General features: G+C 36.8%; 1 protein-coding gene and 1 non-coding gene across 11 annotated transcripts in view; both read left to right on the forward strand.

Annotated features, from left to right (window-relative positions):
* MYO6 (myosin VI) overlaps positions 1–20508 on the forward strand; it is a 176027-nt gene that overhangs the window by 116265 nt on the left and 39254 nt on the right. For all 10 annotated transcript variants that reach the window (XM_033217694.1, XM_033217696.1, XM_033217698.1 and 7 more), the window contains 8 exons: positions 51–208; positions 1874–1965; positions 4032–4104; positions 5603–5730; positions 9482–9577; positions 9886–10059; positions 13321–13359; positions 16232–16325. In XM_033217694.1, coding sequence (XP_033073585.1) covers positions 51–208; positions 1874–1965; positions 4032–4104; positions 5603–5730; positions 9482–9577; positions 9886–10059; positions 13321–13359; positions 16232–16325 — 854 coding nt within the window. The remainder of the gene's footprint in view (positions 1–50; positions 209–1873; positions 1966–4031; positions 4105–5602; positions 5731–9481; positions 9578–9885; positions 10060–13320; positions 13360–16231; positions 16326–20508) is intronic.
* On the forward strand, positions 8928–9030 carry LOC117088923. Its single transcript, XR_004439432.1, has one exon. It is a non-coding gene; the product is annotated as a small nucleolar RNA U13 (small nucleolar RNA).

A 20508-nucleotide genomic window follows, 5' to 3' on the forward strand; every position in this document is an offset into this window, starting at 1 on the left:
CACAGTATACTGTCATAAATAATTTTTACTAGTATAGTTTTCTTTTATAGGGTACCTCTGAAAGTAGAGCAAGCAAACAATGCTCGTGATGCCCTGGCAAAGACGGTGTATAGCCATCTTTTTGATCATGTGGTAAACAGAGTAAATCAGTGTTTTCCTTTTGAAACATCATCTTATTTTATTGGAGTCCTAGATATTGCTGGTTTTGGTAAGTAGAGTTTCTTTTGTGAATATATATTCGTTTCATATTTTTTTCACACATTAGAATTTGTTCTTAAATCTTTTCTCCTTTGTAACTCATTTTACTTGATGTATGTGTAATTATATGTCCACACTCACATTTCGTAATATGACCTAGGTAGGGAGCTGATACTTTAAAGAGAAGAGGAAAGACTCATGGGGATTAGTTTTGATGATACTAATGCTAAAATTAAAACATTGATTGAAACTGCTATAGTTAAGGATATCTCTGTACTCTAAAAGGATTACAACTGAATAAAGGTAAATCCTTGTGTGATACTAATAAAGATAATACTTTCACTAATTAAATAACAAAAAAGATAAATAGAGTTGCTAAAACCATTGACTAATTTGTAGAGCTGGGGATAGGTTGACCTAACTTACAGGACAACCTCATTAGTATGTTTAGAAATTCATTGCTGTTGCTGTCAGCAAGTAGCTGTATTTTCCATCAAATGAATAAGATATCAAGATAAGTAATTAAACAGCTGTAGAGCTGTTCAACCAGAAATGAAATGAGTCACCAGCATATGAATGCTGCTTTGCTCTGAATGACAAAAATATAAAAATCTTGAAGTGTAAATCTAATGGGTTTTGTATTGGGCTTTATCAATGTGGGCATTGTTTCTGGCTGTGAAGGAGTAGTGTCTTCTTTGTGGTTTTTGCTGAAGAAATGTATGAGTGTTTACATTTGGGGAGGGATGGAGTATTGCTTTTGATGCAATATGTATTTTAAGCTTTATAATTCTCTACCTTTGAAGGTAGTTCAAAGGTAGAGAATTATTAATTATTATTATTATTAATTTTTTCCTTTTTTACAACAGTTTTAACATAACACACACAAAGGATTATAAAATTGTAAAGCCTAATGTATCTTAGACATCATGTAATATGATCTCTTAATTTTAGAAATGAATTCGTATCCACAGCATTTTTGATAAGTAATTTTATAGATTATGCAGAAAAAAATCTTCAAAAGCACTTGTATTTTAGGTCATTTTTGTGCTTAATTTAGATTGCTTTAATACCTGTGCTTTAAAAAATTGTTGACCGGGTGCAGTGGCTCATGCCTGTAATCCCAGCACTTTGGGAGGCTGAGGCCGGCAGATCACTTGAGGTCAGGAGTTCAAGACCAGCCTGTGTAACATGGTGAAACCCTGTCTCTATTAAAAACACAAAAATTAGCTGGGTGTGGTGGCACATGTCTGTAATTCCAGCTACTCGGGAGGCTGAGGCATGAGAATCACTTGAACCCGGGAGGTGGAGGTTACAGTGAGCCAAGATTGTACCACTGCACTCCAGCCTGTGTGACAGGGAATCTGTCTCAAAAATAAATAAATAAATAGTTATAAGTGACTTACATTTTATATCTTTTAGTATACAACGTTTATCTCATTTGAGAAACACCTTGTCAACTGAAGCAGGGTATTTTTAATACTTTTAATGCCTATAAAGTTTTGTCTTGAAATGAGAACATTTGGGAAGTATAGAACAAATATATATATATACATGTGTATGTATTTTTTTAACCTAATTTTAAATTAGGCCATTATTACAATTACATTTTATTCTATGATAAATTTATATGAAGTTGATCTCATAATAACTCTTGGTTCTGGTTTTATATTTTCAGAGTACTTTGAGCATAACAGTTATGAACAATTTTGCATCAACTATTGCAATGAAAAACTTCAACAATTTTTTAATGAAAGGATTCTGAAGGAGGTAATTGCCCTTATAACTTAAATTTAAGATCTGCATAAAGCTGTTTTAAATTTCAAGGAAGAGATATGCTGCAGTTACCCTGATTGGTGGGGATGAATTTTGTATAATAGAAGGTGACTGAAGCCCGGCAGAGGCCCTGGGGCTCAAGCACATCAAAAGTGTTAATGGTTCAGCTGAAGTTTAGGGACCTGATAAAAACTCTTAATGGGGGCTTCCTCAGAAGTGAACATCTATTTTTATTAGTGACTTTTAATAGACTTGAAGCTCTGGTTTTTTTTATGATTTTGTTGTCTCTACTTTTTTTTAAAATTTATTTTTATTTTTATTTTTTTTTGAAATAGAGTCTCGCTCTGTTGCTCAGGCTGGAGTGCAGTGGTATGATCTTGGCTCACTGCAGCCTCCGTCTCCCGGGTTCAAGCGATTCTCCTGCCTCAGCCTCCCTGGTAGCTGGGACCACAGGTGCGGGCCACCACACCCAACAGATTTTTGTATTTTTAGTAGAGACGGGGGTTTCACAATTTTGGCCAGGCTAGTCTCGAACTCCTGGCCTCAAGTAATCCACCTGCCTCGGCCTCCCAAATGCTGGGCTTACAGGCGTGAGCCACCGCGCCTGGCCTGTTGTCTCTACTTCTACCACACCAAACAACTTTCTACCCTCATCCCTGCCTTTGGCATCTCTCATTCTGTTTTTTTTTTTAATTGTTGTGTGTGTTTTTTTTTTTTTTTTAGATGAAGTCTTGCCCAGGCTGAAGTGCAGTGGTGTGATCTGGGGTCACTGCAACCTCTGCCTCTTGGGTTCAAGTGATTCTCCTCCCTTAGTCTCCTGAGTAGCTGGGACTACAGGCACGTGCCACCATGGCCAGCTAATTTTTATATTTTTAGTAGAGATGGTGTTTCACCATGTTGGCCAGGCTGGCCTTGAACTCCTGACCTCAGGTGATCTGCCTACCTCAGCCTCTCAAAGTGCTGGGATTAAAGGCGTGAGTCACCATGCCCTACTGTACCTCCCCTTCTTCAGGTCTCTCTGCTTCTGCCTACTCTGCTGCCTGCTCACCTTTCGCTGTCTGGCAGCAAAGCCACCAAGTCAGCAGATTTGATGCATCGATTGTCCTGGAGTGCCTCTGGGCAGTACTTTCCTTGTCACGCCAGCTTGTGGACTGTCAGCTGCTTCTACTGTATCTGGGCTGAAATGTGCAGTATTTTATTTCCTATTCCCATCCTTTCTATCTTTCCCACATTTTTATTATGTTTATGTTTTTATGGGCTTCCCAGCACATTCTAGCTTTTGTACATTTTACTTACATTCTATAGTTAAATGAATTCTGGCATAAACAAACAGGTAAAACAAGTATTTACCAGTAAGGTAATTTTTCTGAAAATGTTTATCCAGTCACATTAGTTCTATTACCATGTGAAGTTTTACTTTCATGCCTCTAATTTAACATAAGCTAATCCTTCCCTTCTACACCAACCTACCAAAAAACTTTATCTAGAAACATTATAAAAAGGAGACTGTATTTTGATTTATGTTCACTTTTTTAATATCCTTTAAAATAAATGTGAATTTCAAATTGAGATGTGTTAAAGTGGACAGTGCCTTCTAGAATGTCGGAAACCTTTTCTAGTATCTCTTATGGGAGGAAATATTTAAACATTTCAGGAAACAGTGTTAAAACATATTTACTTAAATTCATTGCATAGTTTACCCATCTATGATAAAATCCCTTTAAAAATTTTAAGAAGACACAAGACATAGTTGAGGGCTCAAATTTGATCATATATTGTTCTTCCAAATTACGCTTATTTTCCCCAAGTGATGTATGCCTCATATATATTATATCACTGTGTTGATATTAGAGTCCATTTGCAGTTAATTGCTATTTCCTTGCCTTTAGTGCCTGTCTGCAAATGTTCAAAATCTGTTATGTTTTTGGAAAACATTTAAGGCTATACCAGTTTGTATAAACCTTTGCATTCTAATTAGTAAATGTTATGTTCAGAAACAGCACAAAATTCACTATTGCTCTGTATTTCCATATCTATGATTATGATTATTTCATTTTTAGGAACAAGAACTCTATCAAAAAGAAGGTTTAGGTGTTAATGAAGTACATTATGTGGATAATCAGGACTGTATAGGTATGTGTTTTTTAACTCCACCTTTGAAAAATATGGGAAGATGAAGTGAATGTGTTCAGTACTTTTTCTGTGCTTTGTAATTGACATGACTTGTTATATGACTTGAAACTGGTATTTGAGAGAAGGTTACTTCTCTATTACTGCTTGGAAGTTATTTTTTCCTACCAAGACATCAAAGGTATCTTTGTTGGAAGTTTTCTATAATCTATAATTTTGAAGGATGTTTTCCTACTTAAATAGTTAGCATGTGAATTGGTTAAGGGGGAAACTTAATTGCCTAGTCAGCAAAGAGATTTATTCACCCGAGGAAGTCCGTAGTTAGGCCAGGCTCCAGGCAAGTTTGTCAGGGTCTGCCCTGCTTTTCTGTGACTCTCTTGGTTCTGCTGTACTCTGTGCATTGACAGCACCCTCTAACTGGTTGTGAGTTGACTTCATGTGTCACAGCCAGATAACACTGTGCAGCATGAGAATAGAGGCTCTGCTTTCATTTTAGTGGTAAAGAAACCTTTCCCTGTAGCCCCACAGCTGGTTTTCAGTCTTTCGTTTCTTTCCCACCCCATCTCTAAAATAGACCGTTGGGCAAGCCTTGTTTTTAAAACACAATTTGACAGTCCTGTTAGTAACTGATGGGCTAGATTTGAAAAAAAAAAATGGTATAATAATAATATTACTTTACATCAGTATAAATTTTCAAAGCATTTTCACATTTCATCTGGTCCACTCCACATTGCCTTAACACACTGACCCTTTCTAACCTCTGTGTCTTTGACTTTGTGGTTTGATATGGCTGGAACTCTTTCCCTTCAATTTGTCTTTTGGCCCACTTTCACCTCCTACTACATCTATCAAAATACTCGCATTCGTAGCTTAGTTCAGCATGCCCCTCCTGCACTACCACTAGTTACCCAAGAAGCATCATTTTCTCACAATGTAGTTAGAATCTTTCTCTTCCTATGTCTTATAGCTTTGTTCCACTCAATAATTGTTACATACTGTATTCAAGCAGTTTACATTTTATAGTTAGTTTGAACAGGAAGGAAATTCAAACGAATGGAAAGAGTGTAAAAATGTGTTGTTACAGATTTTGTTTGAAAGCATTTACATCAGTTTCTAAAAGTATTATTAAGAAGCTATGCATGCAGAAGTTTCTGTAGTTTTACTTTACTTTGAATATAGCTATCATTTGGAAAAGGAGGAATTTCCAGTTCCTTAGCCTCTTCTCCTGGTTTACAAATGGCATGGTTATTATAGTCATTTGCTGTCTTTATGTAATAGTTTTTCTAAAACCTATATTAATTATATACTGTTACTTCTTTATAAATGGCCAGATTTGAAATAAAAATCCATCAGCTCTCTGTAACTTTTGAGAGAACACGTATAGAATCACGTGCTATCTTGTTTCTGATCAGTCCTTGAAATCTGTGATCAATGAATTGTTCACATATCTTTAAAATGTTATGTTTTTACACTATTGTGAGTGTTTCATTTTTTGAAATAGATTTAATTGAAGCCAAATTAGTGGGAATACTGGATATTTTAGATGAAGAAAATCGCCTTCCCCAGCCAAGTGATCAACACTTTACATCTGCAGTTCACCAAAAGCACAAGGATCATTTTCGACTCACTGTGAGTTTGCCATTCTGAAACTGAGACTCTATGGTGGGACAAGACATTATTAAAAGGGTGCATTAGCTATTAGATATTATTAAATAATTAGAATAAAAATTATGGCGTATATAGAGCAACTATATTATATCCAGCACAGTATCTTCCTTAGATGGGTATTTATATATGATCTTTATGTAATCAAGGGAATTTTTCTCTGATGAAAAGTACATTTCACCTGTCTAATATATACAATGTGCCTGCAGTCTGAGCTACTAGGGAGGCTGAGGTGGGAGGATAGCTTGAGCCTGGGAGTCGAGGCTACAGTGAGTTGTTAGCATGCCACTGCACTCCAGTCTGGGCAAAAGAGCAAGATCCTGTGTCAAAAAATTAAAAGTACAGTGAGGATTACCTGCTGTCTTCATGGTCTCCCTTCTGAGCTAAGTGGATATCACATTCCAGGAGTCACAAGCAACCATCTGTCTGCTCATTTGTAAGACCAGCAGTTAAGGTTGTGGCTTAGAACTCTTGACTGGTGCAGGCAATACATATTAGATAATGATCAGCCAATTCATTTTGACCCTCTTTCCTAAGGAGTTTTGAATGGAAAATATACTCAGAGAGGGAAATTGAATCTGAAGCAATAGAGAGATTAGGTAGAGTAAAGAGAAGAGCAGACACAGACAGCAGTAGAAATAAATGAGAGGTGCACTCTAAAAGGGCTGGAAGACCTGTTTTTTTTTCTTTTTTTTCTTTTTCTTTTTTTTTTTTGAGACAGAGTTTCGCTCTTGTCACCCAGGCTGGAGTGCAATGGTGCTATCTCGGCTCACTGCAACTTTTGCCTCTCGGGGTCAAGTGATTCTCCTACCTCAGCCTCCTGAATAGCTGGGATTACAGGCATGCGCCACCACGCCTGACTAATTTTTGTATTTTTAGTAGAGACGGGGGTTTCACCATGTTGGCCAGGATAATCTCAATCTCTTGACCTTATGAACCCCCTACCTTGACCTCCCAAAGTGCTGGGATTACAGGCATGAGCCACTTCGCCTGGCCCAGAACACCTGGTTTCTGAACGGCTGTTAGGTCCTAGAGCTGTGCTTGAGTCTTTGTGGCAATGAAAAGTAGAGCCATTCTCCATGAGGGTGGACTGTGTGGCTATTGAGATGTTTCCTGTGTTCACCTCTTCTGAGCCTGTCTTTTCATTCAGTCATCATCACCTGAGGTAATAAAAGCACAACTCCATCCTTGTACCCAGAAAGAGCTTGGCTAGTACAGACAATGTGCTAGCCACACAAATGGATGTCAGTTTCCATCACAAAGATAGGTGCTGCCTCATCTCATAGATAACATCATTAACAACAACAACAAACAGGAGAGTGAGAAAGAAAAGCTGTTTAGAGTTGCTTAGTGGAATTAGGAAACTAATAGGCAAAATTGCCTCCCAAACAAACTGTGTATTATTTTGAGATTGTAACATAGTATAATGATTATTGCTTTGATGAATCCAGAAACTTAAGTGAATGGTAACAAGTAGTTTTGTTTCCATTCATTATTAACAAAATCAGTGGTAAATAGGTTAAATGAATTTACCTGAAAAGCTGATATAATTGTGTTAACCTTCACTAGAGTCTAAAATCTCACAACCACCTGCTCCATTGACTTGCAATTCTTCTGTATCCCTAAATATTTCTTGTAATGTGGAACCTACTTCTGTTACTTCAGTGGAGATAGAAATAAAACAATATGTATCCTCAACAAAACTTTTGCTAAAATTGAAGATACGTATCCAATCCTATTCATTCATAGCTCACTGGTCTTTGTATGACCAGCCTGTGGATGGTGCTTACCTTTACCAGGAGTTGGCACCTAGAGTCACAAGCAGGTGACTTACCGGGGGCACTGATTGCTAGTCAACAGAATTTTCACGAGGGTCTCAGAGACATGTGACTTAAAGGACAGTAAACTGAAGCATCAAGAATGGGCCTTGGCTGCTTTTGTCAACCAAGAACAGGAATAAGGCAGTAAATCCTACTTTATATAGGTTATTCCTTTTGTTGTATTTTTTGAAAATAAATAATCATTTGTCAAACACTTAGATGTGGCAGGCACTATTCTAATGTTTTTACTGAATTATTTAATCCTGTTAGATGTGTATGCTACAGATGAGGAGACATACAAGGATAGGTTAAGTGACATGCCTAATATAGCACATGAAGAAATGGTAGGTTGGGAGTCAGGCTAGGCACTTTGGCTGCAGAGCCTGCACTCTTACTTGTCCTGTTGTATTGCCTCCCACAGGGAAGAGCCTCTCTGTTCTGCTACCTCTTCAACCTTGAGCAAGCCTCTAAGGTTTCCAAGTCAGTTTTCTCAGTTTTATTTTTTTAGATTTTTGTTTTTCATTTTTTTGTAGAGACAGAATTTTGCCATGTTGCCCAGGCTAGTCTTGAACTGAGCTCAAGTGACCCACCTGCTTCAGCCTCCCAAAGAGCTGGAATTACAGGCGGGAGCCACCGTGCCTGGACAGTACTAACTGGGCCTGACCCTGCGTAGCTTTTGAGATCACATGAGATCAGGCACATTCAGGGTGGTATGGCGGTAGACTCTCAATCTTAAATGGTATCTTTTTTTTTTTTTGAGACAGGGCCTGGCTCTGTTGCCCTGGATGGAGTGCAGTGGTACTTTCTTGGCTCACTGTAACTGCTGCCTCCCGGGCTCAAACCATCCTCCCACCTTAGCCTCTCGAGTAGTTGGGACTACAGGCCTGCTCCACCACGCCTGGCTAATTTTGCATATTTTTTTATAGAGATGGGGTTTTGCCATGTTGCTCAGACTGGTCTCAAACTCCTGAGCTCAAGCATGCCACCTGCCTCAGCCTCCTGAAGTGCTAGGATTATAGGTGTGAGCCACCGCACCTAGCCCAACATCACTTTTCTTAACCTTAGGTTATTTCAAGGGTCAGATGTGATCTTGTAAGTGAAAACATTTTAGAAACTTTGTGATCTAAATATGAGATATTATGATTAAATGGTACAACCCTAAGCTGATTTAGTTTTCTTGAAATAGATTCAGGCTCCTTGTGTAAATATGTTAGGCTATATTATTTGAAACAGTAGGAGAGTTCCTGTGCTGATGTCAGGTGTTTCTTTGACTGGCTGCACATGGAAATCATTTGATATAAATGGTATGGGCTTTGGGATGTTTAAAAGTTCTCTAGGTTGATCCTTTTGTAGTTCATAAGCCTGATGATTGGATTTTCATGCTCATGTGTGAGATGTTCCTCCCTCAGCCTTGTTAATGTATTGGCACGTTACTCATCTGATATGAAAGAGATAGATTTTTAAAAGTTCTCCAGGTAATTCTAATAGAGCACCAAGGTTAAGAACCACTGCTTTAGAAATAGGTGGTTAACTTTGTAAAATGCCAACTGTGTTTTGCATGTGCTTTAAAAAAATTTTTTTTATTATAAGCATGTACTTTTAAATTGTGTTTTTTTTGGAGGATCTCTCTCTTTGTCTCTGTCTCTGTCTCTGTGTGTATGTGTGTGTGAGTGTGTGTCTTACTCCTATTTTCTTTCCTAAGAGATTATACCAAATATTTGCTAGATTTTATTGATACTTTAAGGCATACTCAATGCATAAAAGCAGTATAATTGTGAAAAGTGTGAAAATTTCCTGTATAATTTCAAGTGTTTTACATCTCAGTTGTTTTCTAAAGAATGATTATGTAATATATTTTTGATCATTTAATAACTCATATATGTATTGTTTTTCAGATTCCCAGAAAATCTAAGCTGGCAGTTCATAGAAACATCAGAGATGATGAAGGCTTCATTATCAGGCATTTTGCGGGGGCAGTGTGCTATGAAACAGTGAGTATAACTTTTACAAGGAGAAAACCATTTCATGTTGAAGCTGCACTGTACAGTATGATAGATTCTAGTCACATGTGGTTGATTATTTTTTCACATGTGGTTATTTAAATTAAGTAAAATTTCAGTTCCTCAGTACACTAGCCACACTTCAGGTGCCCAGCATCCACACTGACTAGTGGTGACTGCATTGGACAATGCAGATATAGAACATTTCTGTCATAACAGAAAGATCCTTTGGACAGAGCTGTGTTAAGTGATGTTATCACCAGATGGACAGAAACATTCCTGTTTGATTTATTTTTCAGACCCAGTTTGTGGAGAAAAATAATGATGCTTTACATATGTCTCTTGAATCCTTAATATGTGAATCCAGAGATAAGTTTATACGGGAATTATTTGAATCATCCACAAATAACAACAAAGATACTAAACAAAAAGCAGGAAAACTTAGCTTCATCAGCGTGGGAAACAAGTTTAAGGTATTTGGGTTATTTATTTATTTTTTTTACTACATTTAAAATGAAATTATTGTTTTATATTTTAAAGTGGATAATGTAGATCACTGTCAGAAATCTCACAGTGAAGTTCAAGAGCAGACCTTGCATTGTTGATATTTGTATGTAAAATATCATAATGTAGGCCTAGCAATTGAACATACAGAAATGCTTGTAATTTTCTGAATGTGTTCATTCTTGGTTCTTAACATATCTGATTGCTTCTCCTAATGTTCTTGCTTCTGCATACTGTCTGGTTGACCTTCAAACCTTCTCTTTCCCATGTGTTTTCTGTTTCCTTCCTCATTCAGCAGTTTTGTTTTAGCTGGAGTAGTCCAGCTCGGGATGGCTAGAGAGGACTAGTTGAGTTGAGAGAGGAAAGCAGGCACAGCCAGGGGCTTCAGGTAAATGATCGCCTTCATGGACTCCTATTTATAAAGTGGCTGCCATGTTAAAAAGAGCCCATCTCAAGTTAATGATTCAGTTTGTAATTCATTTTCAATGTGTTTCTCTCACAGTGGCATTTTGGGTGTGCATATTACACTAAAATTTGATTAAAGCTTTTAATAATTTCTGTTAAAGATAAGCACTTAGGTGTGGCAAACTCTTCTAATTGCTTATTTAACATGGAAGAATATTTCATTTGTTTTATTAATTTTGGATCAGGAATTTATTCTGTAAGATCTGACAAGGAATAGCACAGGATTTGTCTTAGAAACACTACTGATTGGTTCTAGTTGTTGAGTATTTAGTGTAGAAAAAATAATGTTAAAATTTGTGATGTTATGAGTTTAATGAATGACAAACTAATATGTAGAACAAAAATATATATGAGAATTAATTTATTATATATTTCCACAAAGTATTATTGTTATATTTATAATAAAACTCTACATTTGCTTTTCATTATATGTACTTTAAATATTTAAAATAATGTAATTAGGAAAAAGATTTAAGTGTCAGAATGTTATGGTGCTGATAGTATCAGCCTCCCCAGATTTGTTTTGGATTGAAATGGACTCTAAATAACTAAATTGATAAAATATTTATAAGAGCTAGGTTTTTTTTTAAAGCTTAAACATGAATATAGGGAAAACCTCATAATACATTTTTAGGTAACTGAATAAAAAGCCTTGAATTTTGTTATAAGTTATATTCATTAATTATGAGTTCCTGATTCTCTCAGTGAACAATCTTTTTTTCTTATTTGAATATTCTATTTCTGAATCGACATTTGATAGGTTGGTTTAAAAATAGTATATTTGTCTATAAGAAATGGATGTCACTCACTATTTTCCTACTCTAGTGTTATTGTAGTATTGCTGATAAGAACATACTTGAAATTTTAGACAATATAAATAAATTCTTACAGTTTTTCTTTGTATTACATAATCTTTTATGTTGAGCCTTGAAACTTCTTATAATTGCTTGTATTTAATACACTTTTTTTACATTAAGCCTCTGAAAGTTATAGCTGAATACTAATAATAAAATATTTCACGTTTTCCTCTGAGATACCTTGAAATAAAATAGTAATAGATTCTTAATTTTAAATATAGTAGAATAGCTCATTAAATTAAAATCAAAGTATATAAGGCAATAAACACAAGACAGGCTATCGTTTACAGCAGTACTTCAGTTATCTAGCATCACTGGACACTGGAAATTTTCTACTGTGAAGTGCCTTTTTCAGGTTATTGAAACATAAACGCTTTACTGTCAGTGTTTTAGAAAAAGTCATCCTTTTTTATGGAAACATTATTATATGAATATTGGTATGTTTTCTAATAAAAATAAAATACAAATAAAGCATGAGTTGCCTGAGGCTTTTTACTCTTAAGCCTTATGGTCCTTGACTGTTCTTTGATAGTTGACTTTCTTCCCTCGCTTCTCAGCTGCTAAAAGTTTATTTTGATGCTTCTATTCTGATTTTATCTCCTTTTTTTTTTTTTTTTTTGGGAGAATACTGTGCTTTAGTCTGTGGATGAAGGAGTCTGGACTTTGTGACAGTTGTTTTCTTTACAAATTAGTCACTTTAATACTTCTTAGGCATGGTGGTTCAGATTGATTAAGGTTGTCAAAACTCTGTCAACCAGATAAGTGAGATACAACTGTATTTCTGTAATTCAATGACAAATCCATTCCATTTTAATAACTTAAGCCTCTCAGTTTATGTGATGTTTACTGTAATAGTATCACTCATAGGAGAATGAAATTTGGTGTCAGGCCGGTGTTGGAATCATGTTTGCCATTATTAGCTCTGTAATCTCAGGCAAGTTATTTATTTCCTTGAATCTCAATGCTTTCACCTATAAAATGAGGTCGTTAATTAGGATTGTCGTGTTCTATCCTTAATTAGATTAAACATAGTAACGCCTGTGAAAAGCTTTGAGGAGTACCTGACTTATAAATGATGTTCGGTAAACTATACTTATTATTAATTATAGCTATGATGAATATATTAGTTTAAAAAATAACATTATTAGTTTGTCTTTTGTAAGTAGTATAATAAATATCTCAGTATAAAATCCAGATAGAAAAATTTTACATTATTAACTTATTTTGTAGAGTAGTAAGGCAAATAAATAATTTTAATACACTGCACCATACCACATTATAATCGATGTTATAAAAAAAAGAAAGCATAGTAACTTGTAATGTTCATTGTCAGTTTTTTTTGAGAAAATTGTCCAAGCGTTGAAAAATAACTGAAATGTAAAATGTTTTAAAACATTAAAGAGGATATCTGTAGCTAGGCAGGACAATTTTGTTTACGCTAAGTGTTCCATAAAACAATCCTAATATATACTTTTAGTGTATATTTTAAACATGTCTTCATTCTTAATGTGTGTGACACAAACTGCAGTTTGCCACATTCAAATACTGTGCTATTGATCTCTTATTAAGTGCATCCTCAGTATTTTCATTTGCTTCCTTCATTGCCTGTACATTTTTTCCTCATTCATCCCATCTGCAAATATGAGTGTATGTTTTTAAGTATTGCTAATTTTCAGTCTTTTAATTATACAACTTCTGTGTAAGTTATTGTCCTTGCTTTACATTAGTCATTTTGCATGATGCTGTCTGTTAAAGAATTTGTGTACCAGGAGGTTGTTAAACTGAAATGTGTTGATTTTGGATGTTATTGCATGTTATTTTATCCCAATACTGGAAAGCTAATATTAACTCATGACACTGTGTACTTTGGCTTTTTGAAATAATAAACTGATTTCCTTTCTTTCACAGACACAGTTAAATTTGCTTCTGGATAAACTTCGAAGTACTGTGAGTACGGTTAAAAAAACAGGTTTTTTTTTATTGATCATCTAAAACTATTAATAGTAACTATGCAAGTAGGCATAGTAACCCCGTACTAATTAAAAATACATTTTAAACTTTATTCCCTTATTTTAAAAAATTAGTTTTAAAAATGGTTATAGTTTTGATTAGGTTTTTCTGAAGAAACATCAAATACATATGTGAAATCAGATTATTTTATAAATATATAGAATTCTTGACTTTGGGCCGGGTGCGGTGGCTCAAGCCTGTAATCCCAGCACTTTGGGAGGCCGAGACGGGCGGATCACGAGGTCAGGAGATCGAGACCATCCTGGCTAACACGGTGAAACCTCGTCTCTACTAAAAATACAAAAAAAAAAAAAAACTAGCCGGGCGAGGTGGCGGGCGCCTGTAGTCCCAGCTACTCGGGAGGCTGAGGCAGGAGAATGGCGTAAATCCGGGAGGCGGAGCTTGCAGTGAGCTGAGATCCGGCCACTGCACTCCAGCTCGGGGCGACAGAGCGAGACTCCGCCTCAAAAAAAAAAAAAGGAATTCTTGACTTTGAAAATTAAGATTATCTTACAGTTTCAGGAAGGTGAAAATAAGTAGTAATTGTGGAGAAGAATTTTTTTTTAGAATTAAAGATTAGGCATGAAATTCAATCTCATTTTATTACTCTTACAATAACGTTCTCCAGACATGGCAATGTTGATGTGGAAAAAATGGACAAAATATTTTTGCGCCCTGCTGTGGAGGCAAAATTTATTAGAAGCCTGTTTTTTAACTATACATTTTAGTAATTCACCCCATTTTCTTAAATGAGAAAAACATCATAGAAAGAAATTTCTTATGTGGTTTATATAAATGAAGCATAATTCTAAAGTAAGACTTATTTTTTACACAAATCCACAGAACTTGAAATTTTGTTTTTGTTTTTGAGACAAAGTCTCAATTCTCTCGCCCAGGCTGGAGTGCAGTGGTGTAATCACAACTCACTGCAACCTCCGCCTCTCGGGTTCAAGTGGTCCTCCCACCTCAGCCTCCCAAGTAGCTGGGACTATGGACATATACCACCAGTCCTGGCTCATTTTTGTATTTTTTGTAGATGTGAGGTTTCGCTATGTTTGCCAGGCTGGTCTTGAACCCCTGGACTCAAGTGATCTGCCTGACTTGACCTCCCAAAGTGCTGGCATTTCAGGCATGAGCCACGGCACCTGGTTAGAACTTGCGTATGCTTTTTCAAATAGTCGTTTTGAATAGCCAGACATTTATTATATCAGTATTATTGTTGCTTAACTTACTGTCAGATTTATTTTTGGAACCATTAAAAATCTTTTTAATATCCTCTTTGGCTGCAAATATCTATCTCTTAAGGCCATGTATCTTTAAAATCCAAGACTGATGAAGATAGTATTTTATTTTTATTTCTTACATAGGGTGCTGCTCTAAAATTTTGAGATTACTTTGTGATTTATAGAAAAAAAGGATTTCTAAAACATGTTCTAAAAGTGTTTGTGGGCTGAGTGCCATGGCTTACATTTATAATCTCCAGCACTTTGAAAAGGCTCAGGCGGGTGGATCACTTGAGGTCAGGAGTTTGAGACCAGCCTGGCCAATATGGTGAAACCTCGTCTCTGCTAAAAAATACAAAAATTAGCCGGGCATGATGGGGCACACTTGTAATCCTAGCTACTTAGGAGGCTGAGGCAGAAGAATCACTTGAACCCAGGAGGTGGAGGTTGCAGTAAGCCAAGATCGTGCCAGTGCACTCCAACATGGATGACAGAACAAGACTCGCTCTCAAAAATAAAAATAAAAATAAATAAATAAATGAATAAATAAATAAATGTGTTTGTAGGGGGCATCATTGTTGAAATAATTCTTCTGTTTTGCAGGGTAACTACTTTGAAGAGAAACAGTTATTTGGATGTCTAATTATTTCAGTAGTCAACAGTACATTTCATTGTATACATAATCAGTATTCTTTTTACCTCGTTCAGCATAATATGATATGGATTCCAAATGAATGCCTTTAAGCTTTTAAAAATATTGTTTAACAAAATGTTAAAATGTACAACAGTGTGGCTTAGAGACCTACTGTGTATTTTTGAAATAGAATGATTGAAAATATTGTTTCGTTTTCTTTTACACAATGGCTTAAATCTTAAGGGGCATAATTTTATTTACTTCTTTTGTCATAGGGAAATTTTCTTATAGAAATATGTCATACATAAATACATTTAAATATAGAAAAGATCACATGTACTTCATGCTGCAAAATGTATTGTTTATGTTAAACAATTAAATGTGTTAAACTTTACAGTGAAAGACTTTTCTTTTTACAGTTTTTGACATTCAAATCTAAAATGTAATATTTTTGTAACATTAATTAATAATGCAAAAAGTCATTGTAAACTTTAAATCAGAAAAAGTATGCTTATAAAATTTTGAGTTATTATATATATATTTTTGAGATCCTCTGTCACCCAGGCTAAAGTGCAGTGGCGTGATGTCAGCTCACTGCAACCTTCACCTCCCGGGTTGAAGCATTTCTCCTACCTCAGCCTCCCAGGTAGCTGGGATTATGGGCGCCCACCACCATGCCTGGCAAAGTTTTGTATTTTTAGTAGAGACGGGGTTTTACCATGTTGGCCAGGCTGGTCTTGAATTCCTGACCTCAGGTGATCTGCTCATCTCAGCCTCCCAAAATGCTGGATTACAAGCATGAGCCATTGCACCCAGCTTTGAGTTCTTTAGTAATTACTTTTACAGGTTCATATGTTTATATTAATATGCTTTGAAAGTTGCAGGTATTCATAGAAACAGAAAAATAAGGATGCTATATGTATTGTAACAAAAAGTACCTCTATTTTCCTAGGGAGCGAGCTTCATTCGTTGCATCAAACCTAACTTAAAGATGACAAGTCACCACTTTGAAGGTGCTCAAATTCTGTCTCAGCTTCAGTGTTCAGGTATTTTCATAATCTCTGTCACTGTGTGTTAGTAGTCGTAGCCCAAATACAATTTAATAGGTTGGATATTTTATGATTCACCATTTTCTTGATTATTTTACAGTGCAATAAAATTTTCATCTATTTTCTTTAATTATAAGAAAAGTATAGAGCCACATGTGGGTGGCCTACACCTTTAGTCCCAGCTACTTGGGTGGCTGAGGCAAGAGGACTGTTTCAGCCTGAGTTCAAGGCCAGCCTGGGCAACATAGCAAGACCTATTTTAGAAAAAAGAAAAGCGGCCGGGCGCGGTGGCTCAAGCCTGTAATCCCAGCACTTTGGGAGGCCGAGACGGGCGGATCACGAGGTCAGGAGATCGAGACCATCCTGGCTAACACTGTGAAACCCCGTCTCTACTAAAAAAATACAAAAAACTAGCCGGGCGAGGTGGCGGGCGCCTGTAGTCCCAGCTACTCGGGAGGCTGAGGCAGGAGAATGGCGTGAACCCGGGAGGCGGAGCTTGCAGTGAGCTGAGATCCGGCCACTGCACTCCAGCCCGGGCGACAGAGCGAGACTCCGTCTCAAAAAAAAAAAAAAAAAGAAAAAAGAAAAGCATGGATGGCAAATTATTTGAGCAATATTGAGATATTGTATATTGTGAAATAAACAATTTCACATTAAACATTTATGAAAACTCTAACAGCAAAACTGGATCTTCCTTAAGTAGGCAGCTTTCTCAATCCAGCAGTAGTTCATTTCTCATTCCACACATGACGGTCAGAAGGTAGATTTTGTTGTCCTTTCTTCCCATTCCACCACTTGTTAAAAAAAAAAAAAAAAAGAAAACACAATTCCCTCTGTGTCTGTGACACTTCATACATTTGCTTAAACTATCACTTCCTACCCCTCACCCTGCCGTGTCTGACCTTGCTCAGGCACTAGGCTTGCCCTGTTTGCTTTATGTCATGCCCATCCTCCTCCTCACCAACACTACCCCTAATTTTTCCCAAGGTATCAGCCTTCTCCTTTCTTCTTTACCTTTTAATCCAGCTCAGCTTCCTGATACTTACTTACACTTCTTCTCTGACTCCTTATTTTGCTGCTTTGAGAGGTAGATTTACTATGAAGCTAAGGTTACTTAAGCTTCAGGGTCCTTCATTTAAATAGACCCCTTCCAAAGTGCCCTGCATGTAATTTTCTGCTTCCCTAAAGGCCTCTCCCCAGCTGTATAAGCTTCAGCCCCTGCCTCACAAATCTGGATCTACCCTTGACCTTTCTCACAAAACCATAGCTATTGATGAATCTAATTCTGTATTTTCTTCTTATCTGCATAGGGTTGATAGACAAGACAGGATGGCATCAGTTAAATTCATCATCACTGATCTTTAAAGGGCTCTCAAACCTGTCCTGTCAAGTTTTCCTGGTCAGCATGTTCTGTTTCTCATCAGAGATTGGTCAGACCCATCCTGCTTTCCTCAGATCTCTGCCCTTCTGCTAGCAGATGGACTTACCTCCTTAACTAAATATCCTAAAGCTTTTCTTGTCTGCTACCCAGCACTTCTGCCTGCCACTTAACCGTCCCTTCTGTTAAGAAAGTAGGGGTTGCCTCTCTTTCTGGTTGAGGCTTATAGTTCCTTGAAAGCCATCTCTTCCTCCTTTTTCATGAATCTTCAGCATTGTTTATGTTTGTCATACTATTCCCTTTCAGATGGATCTTTCCCATTACCATTTAAACATGCTGAAATCTCTTCTCTGAGCCATGTTCCCTTGCAGCTACCTCCTCCTCCTTACTGTTTTTCTTTTCTCTTCAAGAATAGGTTATTCTTGCTTTTTCAGCTTCATGCGTTCCACTTACTCTTTAACCCCAGGATAATTTAGCTCCCACGTTGATGAGGTCGCCAGTGATTGCCGTGTTCTGAAGCAAATGTCCCTTTTGCAGTCCTTATTTTAGTGGACTTCATAGCCACATTTGACTCTTTGTTTGTTCCTGACATGGCCTATGCCCATGGTTTTCTTTTGAATTCTCTGACCATTCCTGATTCCCCTGCAGGCTCATTTTCTTCTACCTGGATATTTGTTACCATCTTTTAGGATTTAAGTTAGACCTGTTTTTCTTCTCATTCTATGTCAGTACTGTCCAGAAGACCTTTACATGATGATGGAAATATTCCATATCTGTCAATTTAGTAGCCATGAGACACATTTGACTCCTAAGTACTTGAAATGTGGCTAGGAATGAGTTAGTTACTAAATTTTAAATATTGTTTAATTTTAATTTTTTTTTTTGGTTGGGAGGAGCAGGGTTTACTCTGTTACCCAAGCCGGAGTGCAGTGACACAATTATGGCTCACTGCAGCCTCAACCTCCTGGGCTCAAATGATCTTCCTGCTTCAGCCTCTCAAGTAGCTGGAACTAGAGGCATGTGCCACCATGTCCAGCTAATTAAAAAAAATTTTTTTTGTAGGGACAGGATCTCACTATGTTGCCCAGGCTGGTCTCAAGCTCCTGGGTTCAAATCCCAAAGCGATGGGATTATAGGTGTGAGCCTCCATGCCTGGCCTTAATTTTGTTTTTAAAAGATTTAAATTTAAGTAGTCGTGTGGCTAGTGTCACTATAGAGCATGTGGCTAGTGACTGCCAAGTTGAACAGCAGAGATGTATATTCCCTTAGGTAGGCTCCCCAGTCCTGCTGATGTAACCTCCTAAACAGTGAGTCCTGATAGTCTCTCATCCAAGCTGTCACCATCTCTTACCTGGATTTTTGCTGTAACTTCCTAAGTGTTCTCCTATCTCTTCATTCTGTTTTTCACATACATCCAGAATTATCACTGCACAACTCATCTCTAATCATCATGTCCTTTTATTGCTTAAAATGCTCTGATGGCTTCAGATTAGTATTAGGGTGAAGAGGTCCCGTAGAGCCTGGCCCTTGTGTCCCGAGCTTCATTTCTTTCCACTCTCTCTCTCTCCCCTCTGTCCTCAAATCACCCTGACTTTCATTTTAGTTCCCTAAATGCTGCATATTTCCTCCCAGCACAAGGCCTGTGCACATGCTGCCTCCTTTGTTTGGGATGTTCTTGCCATGCCGTTTCCTTTATCTTTCACGTCTCAGCTGTGTCATCACTTCCTATGAGAGCTTTTCGTGATATTCCTGACTTGGAGGGGAACCTGAGTTTGGGGTGCTGAGCTCAGGTGCCTTTATTTCACAGTTGTAGTTACAAATTTTGTACATATTTGTATAATTATTTATTTTTCCCCTCCTTTAATCCATAAGCCCCTCCTTTAATCCATTAATTTTTCCCCTCCTTTAATCCATAAGGGCAGGAACTGCATCTGTTTTGGCTTACACATACATTTCTACTTCCCTAGCATATACTAGACTCAGTATATATTTGTTGAATGGAATGAACAGTGTAGAAAATATGAAGATTTATTTGTGACTAATTCTAACAAATACTGGAAAATTAAGTAATTCATGTCTGTTGTGTTCTTCCATAAAGTAGAGATGTGTTTTTGTAATACTTTCTTTAAGTCGATTTTTTTTCCCATTTGGATTCCTCTTTATTTCCTAAGTGAACACCTAGTGTCCTGGCAAGTTGCACCTGTTTAGGTTTAGCTGTATATGCTATTAGATTAGTGGAGAGAGTGTGGGCTACTGATGAATCCTTTAACTAGGATTCCTCTTTCAATAAGCAGTATACTTCAACATCTTAAGACATGTTGGCACTTTAACAGATAATATCAATTCATTATATTTTAATTTTTTTAAGTACCAATAATAGATATTGTAATAGTAATAATGATATAGAATTTGTTCCACTCATGTAGCTAGGTGATGAGAAAATGCAAAAATTATCAATAAGTTGTAGAAATAAAAATATTTATTAAGCTTTCTAAAATAAAGATATTTAAGATTTGGATTGTATTTTAGCTTTCCATTTTCATTTTTTTTTTCATTTTAAAGAGAGTTAATAAATTTAAGGCACCTTTTACTAAAATTACTATTACTTTTTTTTTTTTTTTGAGACAGAGTCTCACTGTGTCACCCAGGCTGAAGTGCAGTGGTACAGTCTTGGCTCACTGCAACCTCTGCCAACCAGATTCAAGTGATTCTCCTGCCTCAGCCTCCTGAGTAGGTTCATTTCTTTCCACTCTCTCTCTGTGGTGGTGAGATTACAGGCGCCCACCACCACGCACGACTAGT

The sequence above is a fragment of the Trachypithecus francoisi genome, unplaced genomic scaffold (genome assembly GCF_009764315.1).
Source record: "Trachypithecus francoisi isolate TF-2019V2 unplaced genomic scaffold, Tfra_2.0 Lachesis_group10, whole genome shotgun sequence".
Lineage (NCBI taxonomy): Eukaryota > Metazoa > Chordata > Mammalia > Primates > Cercopithecidae > Trachypithecus > Trachypithecus francoisi.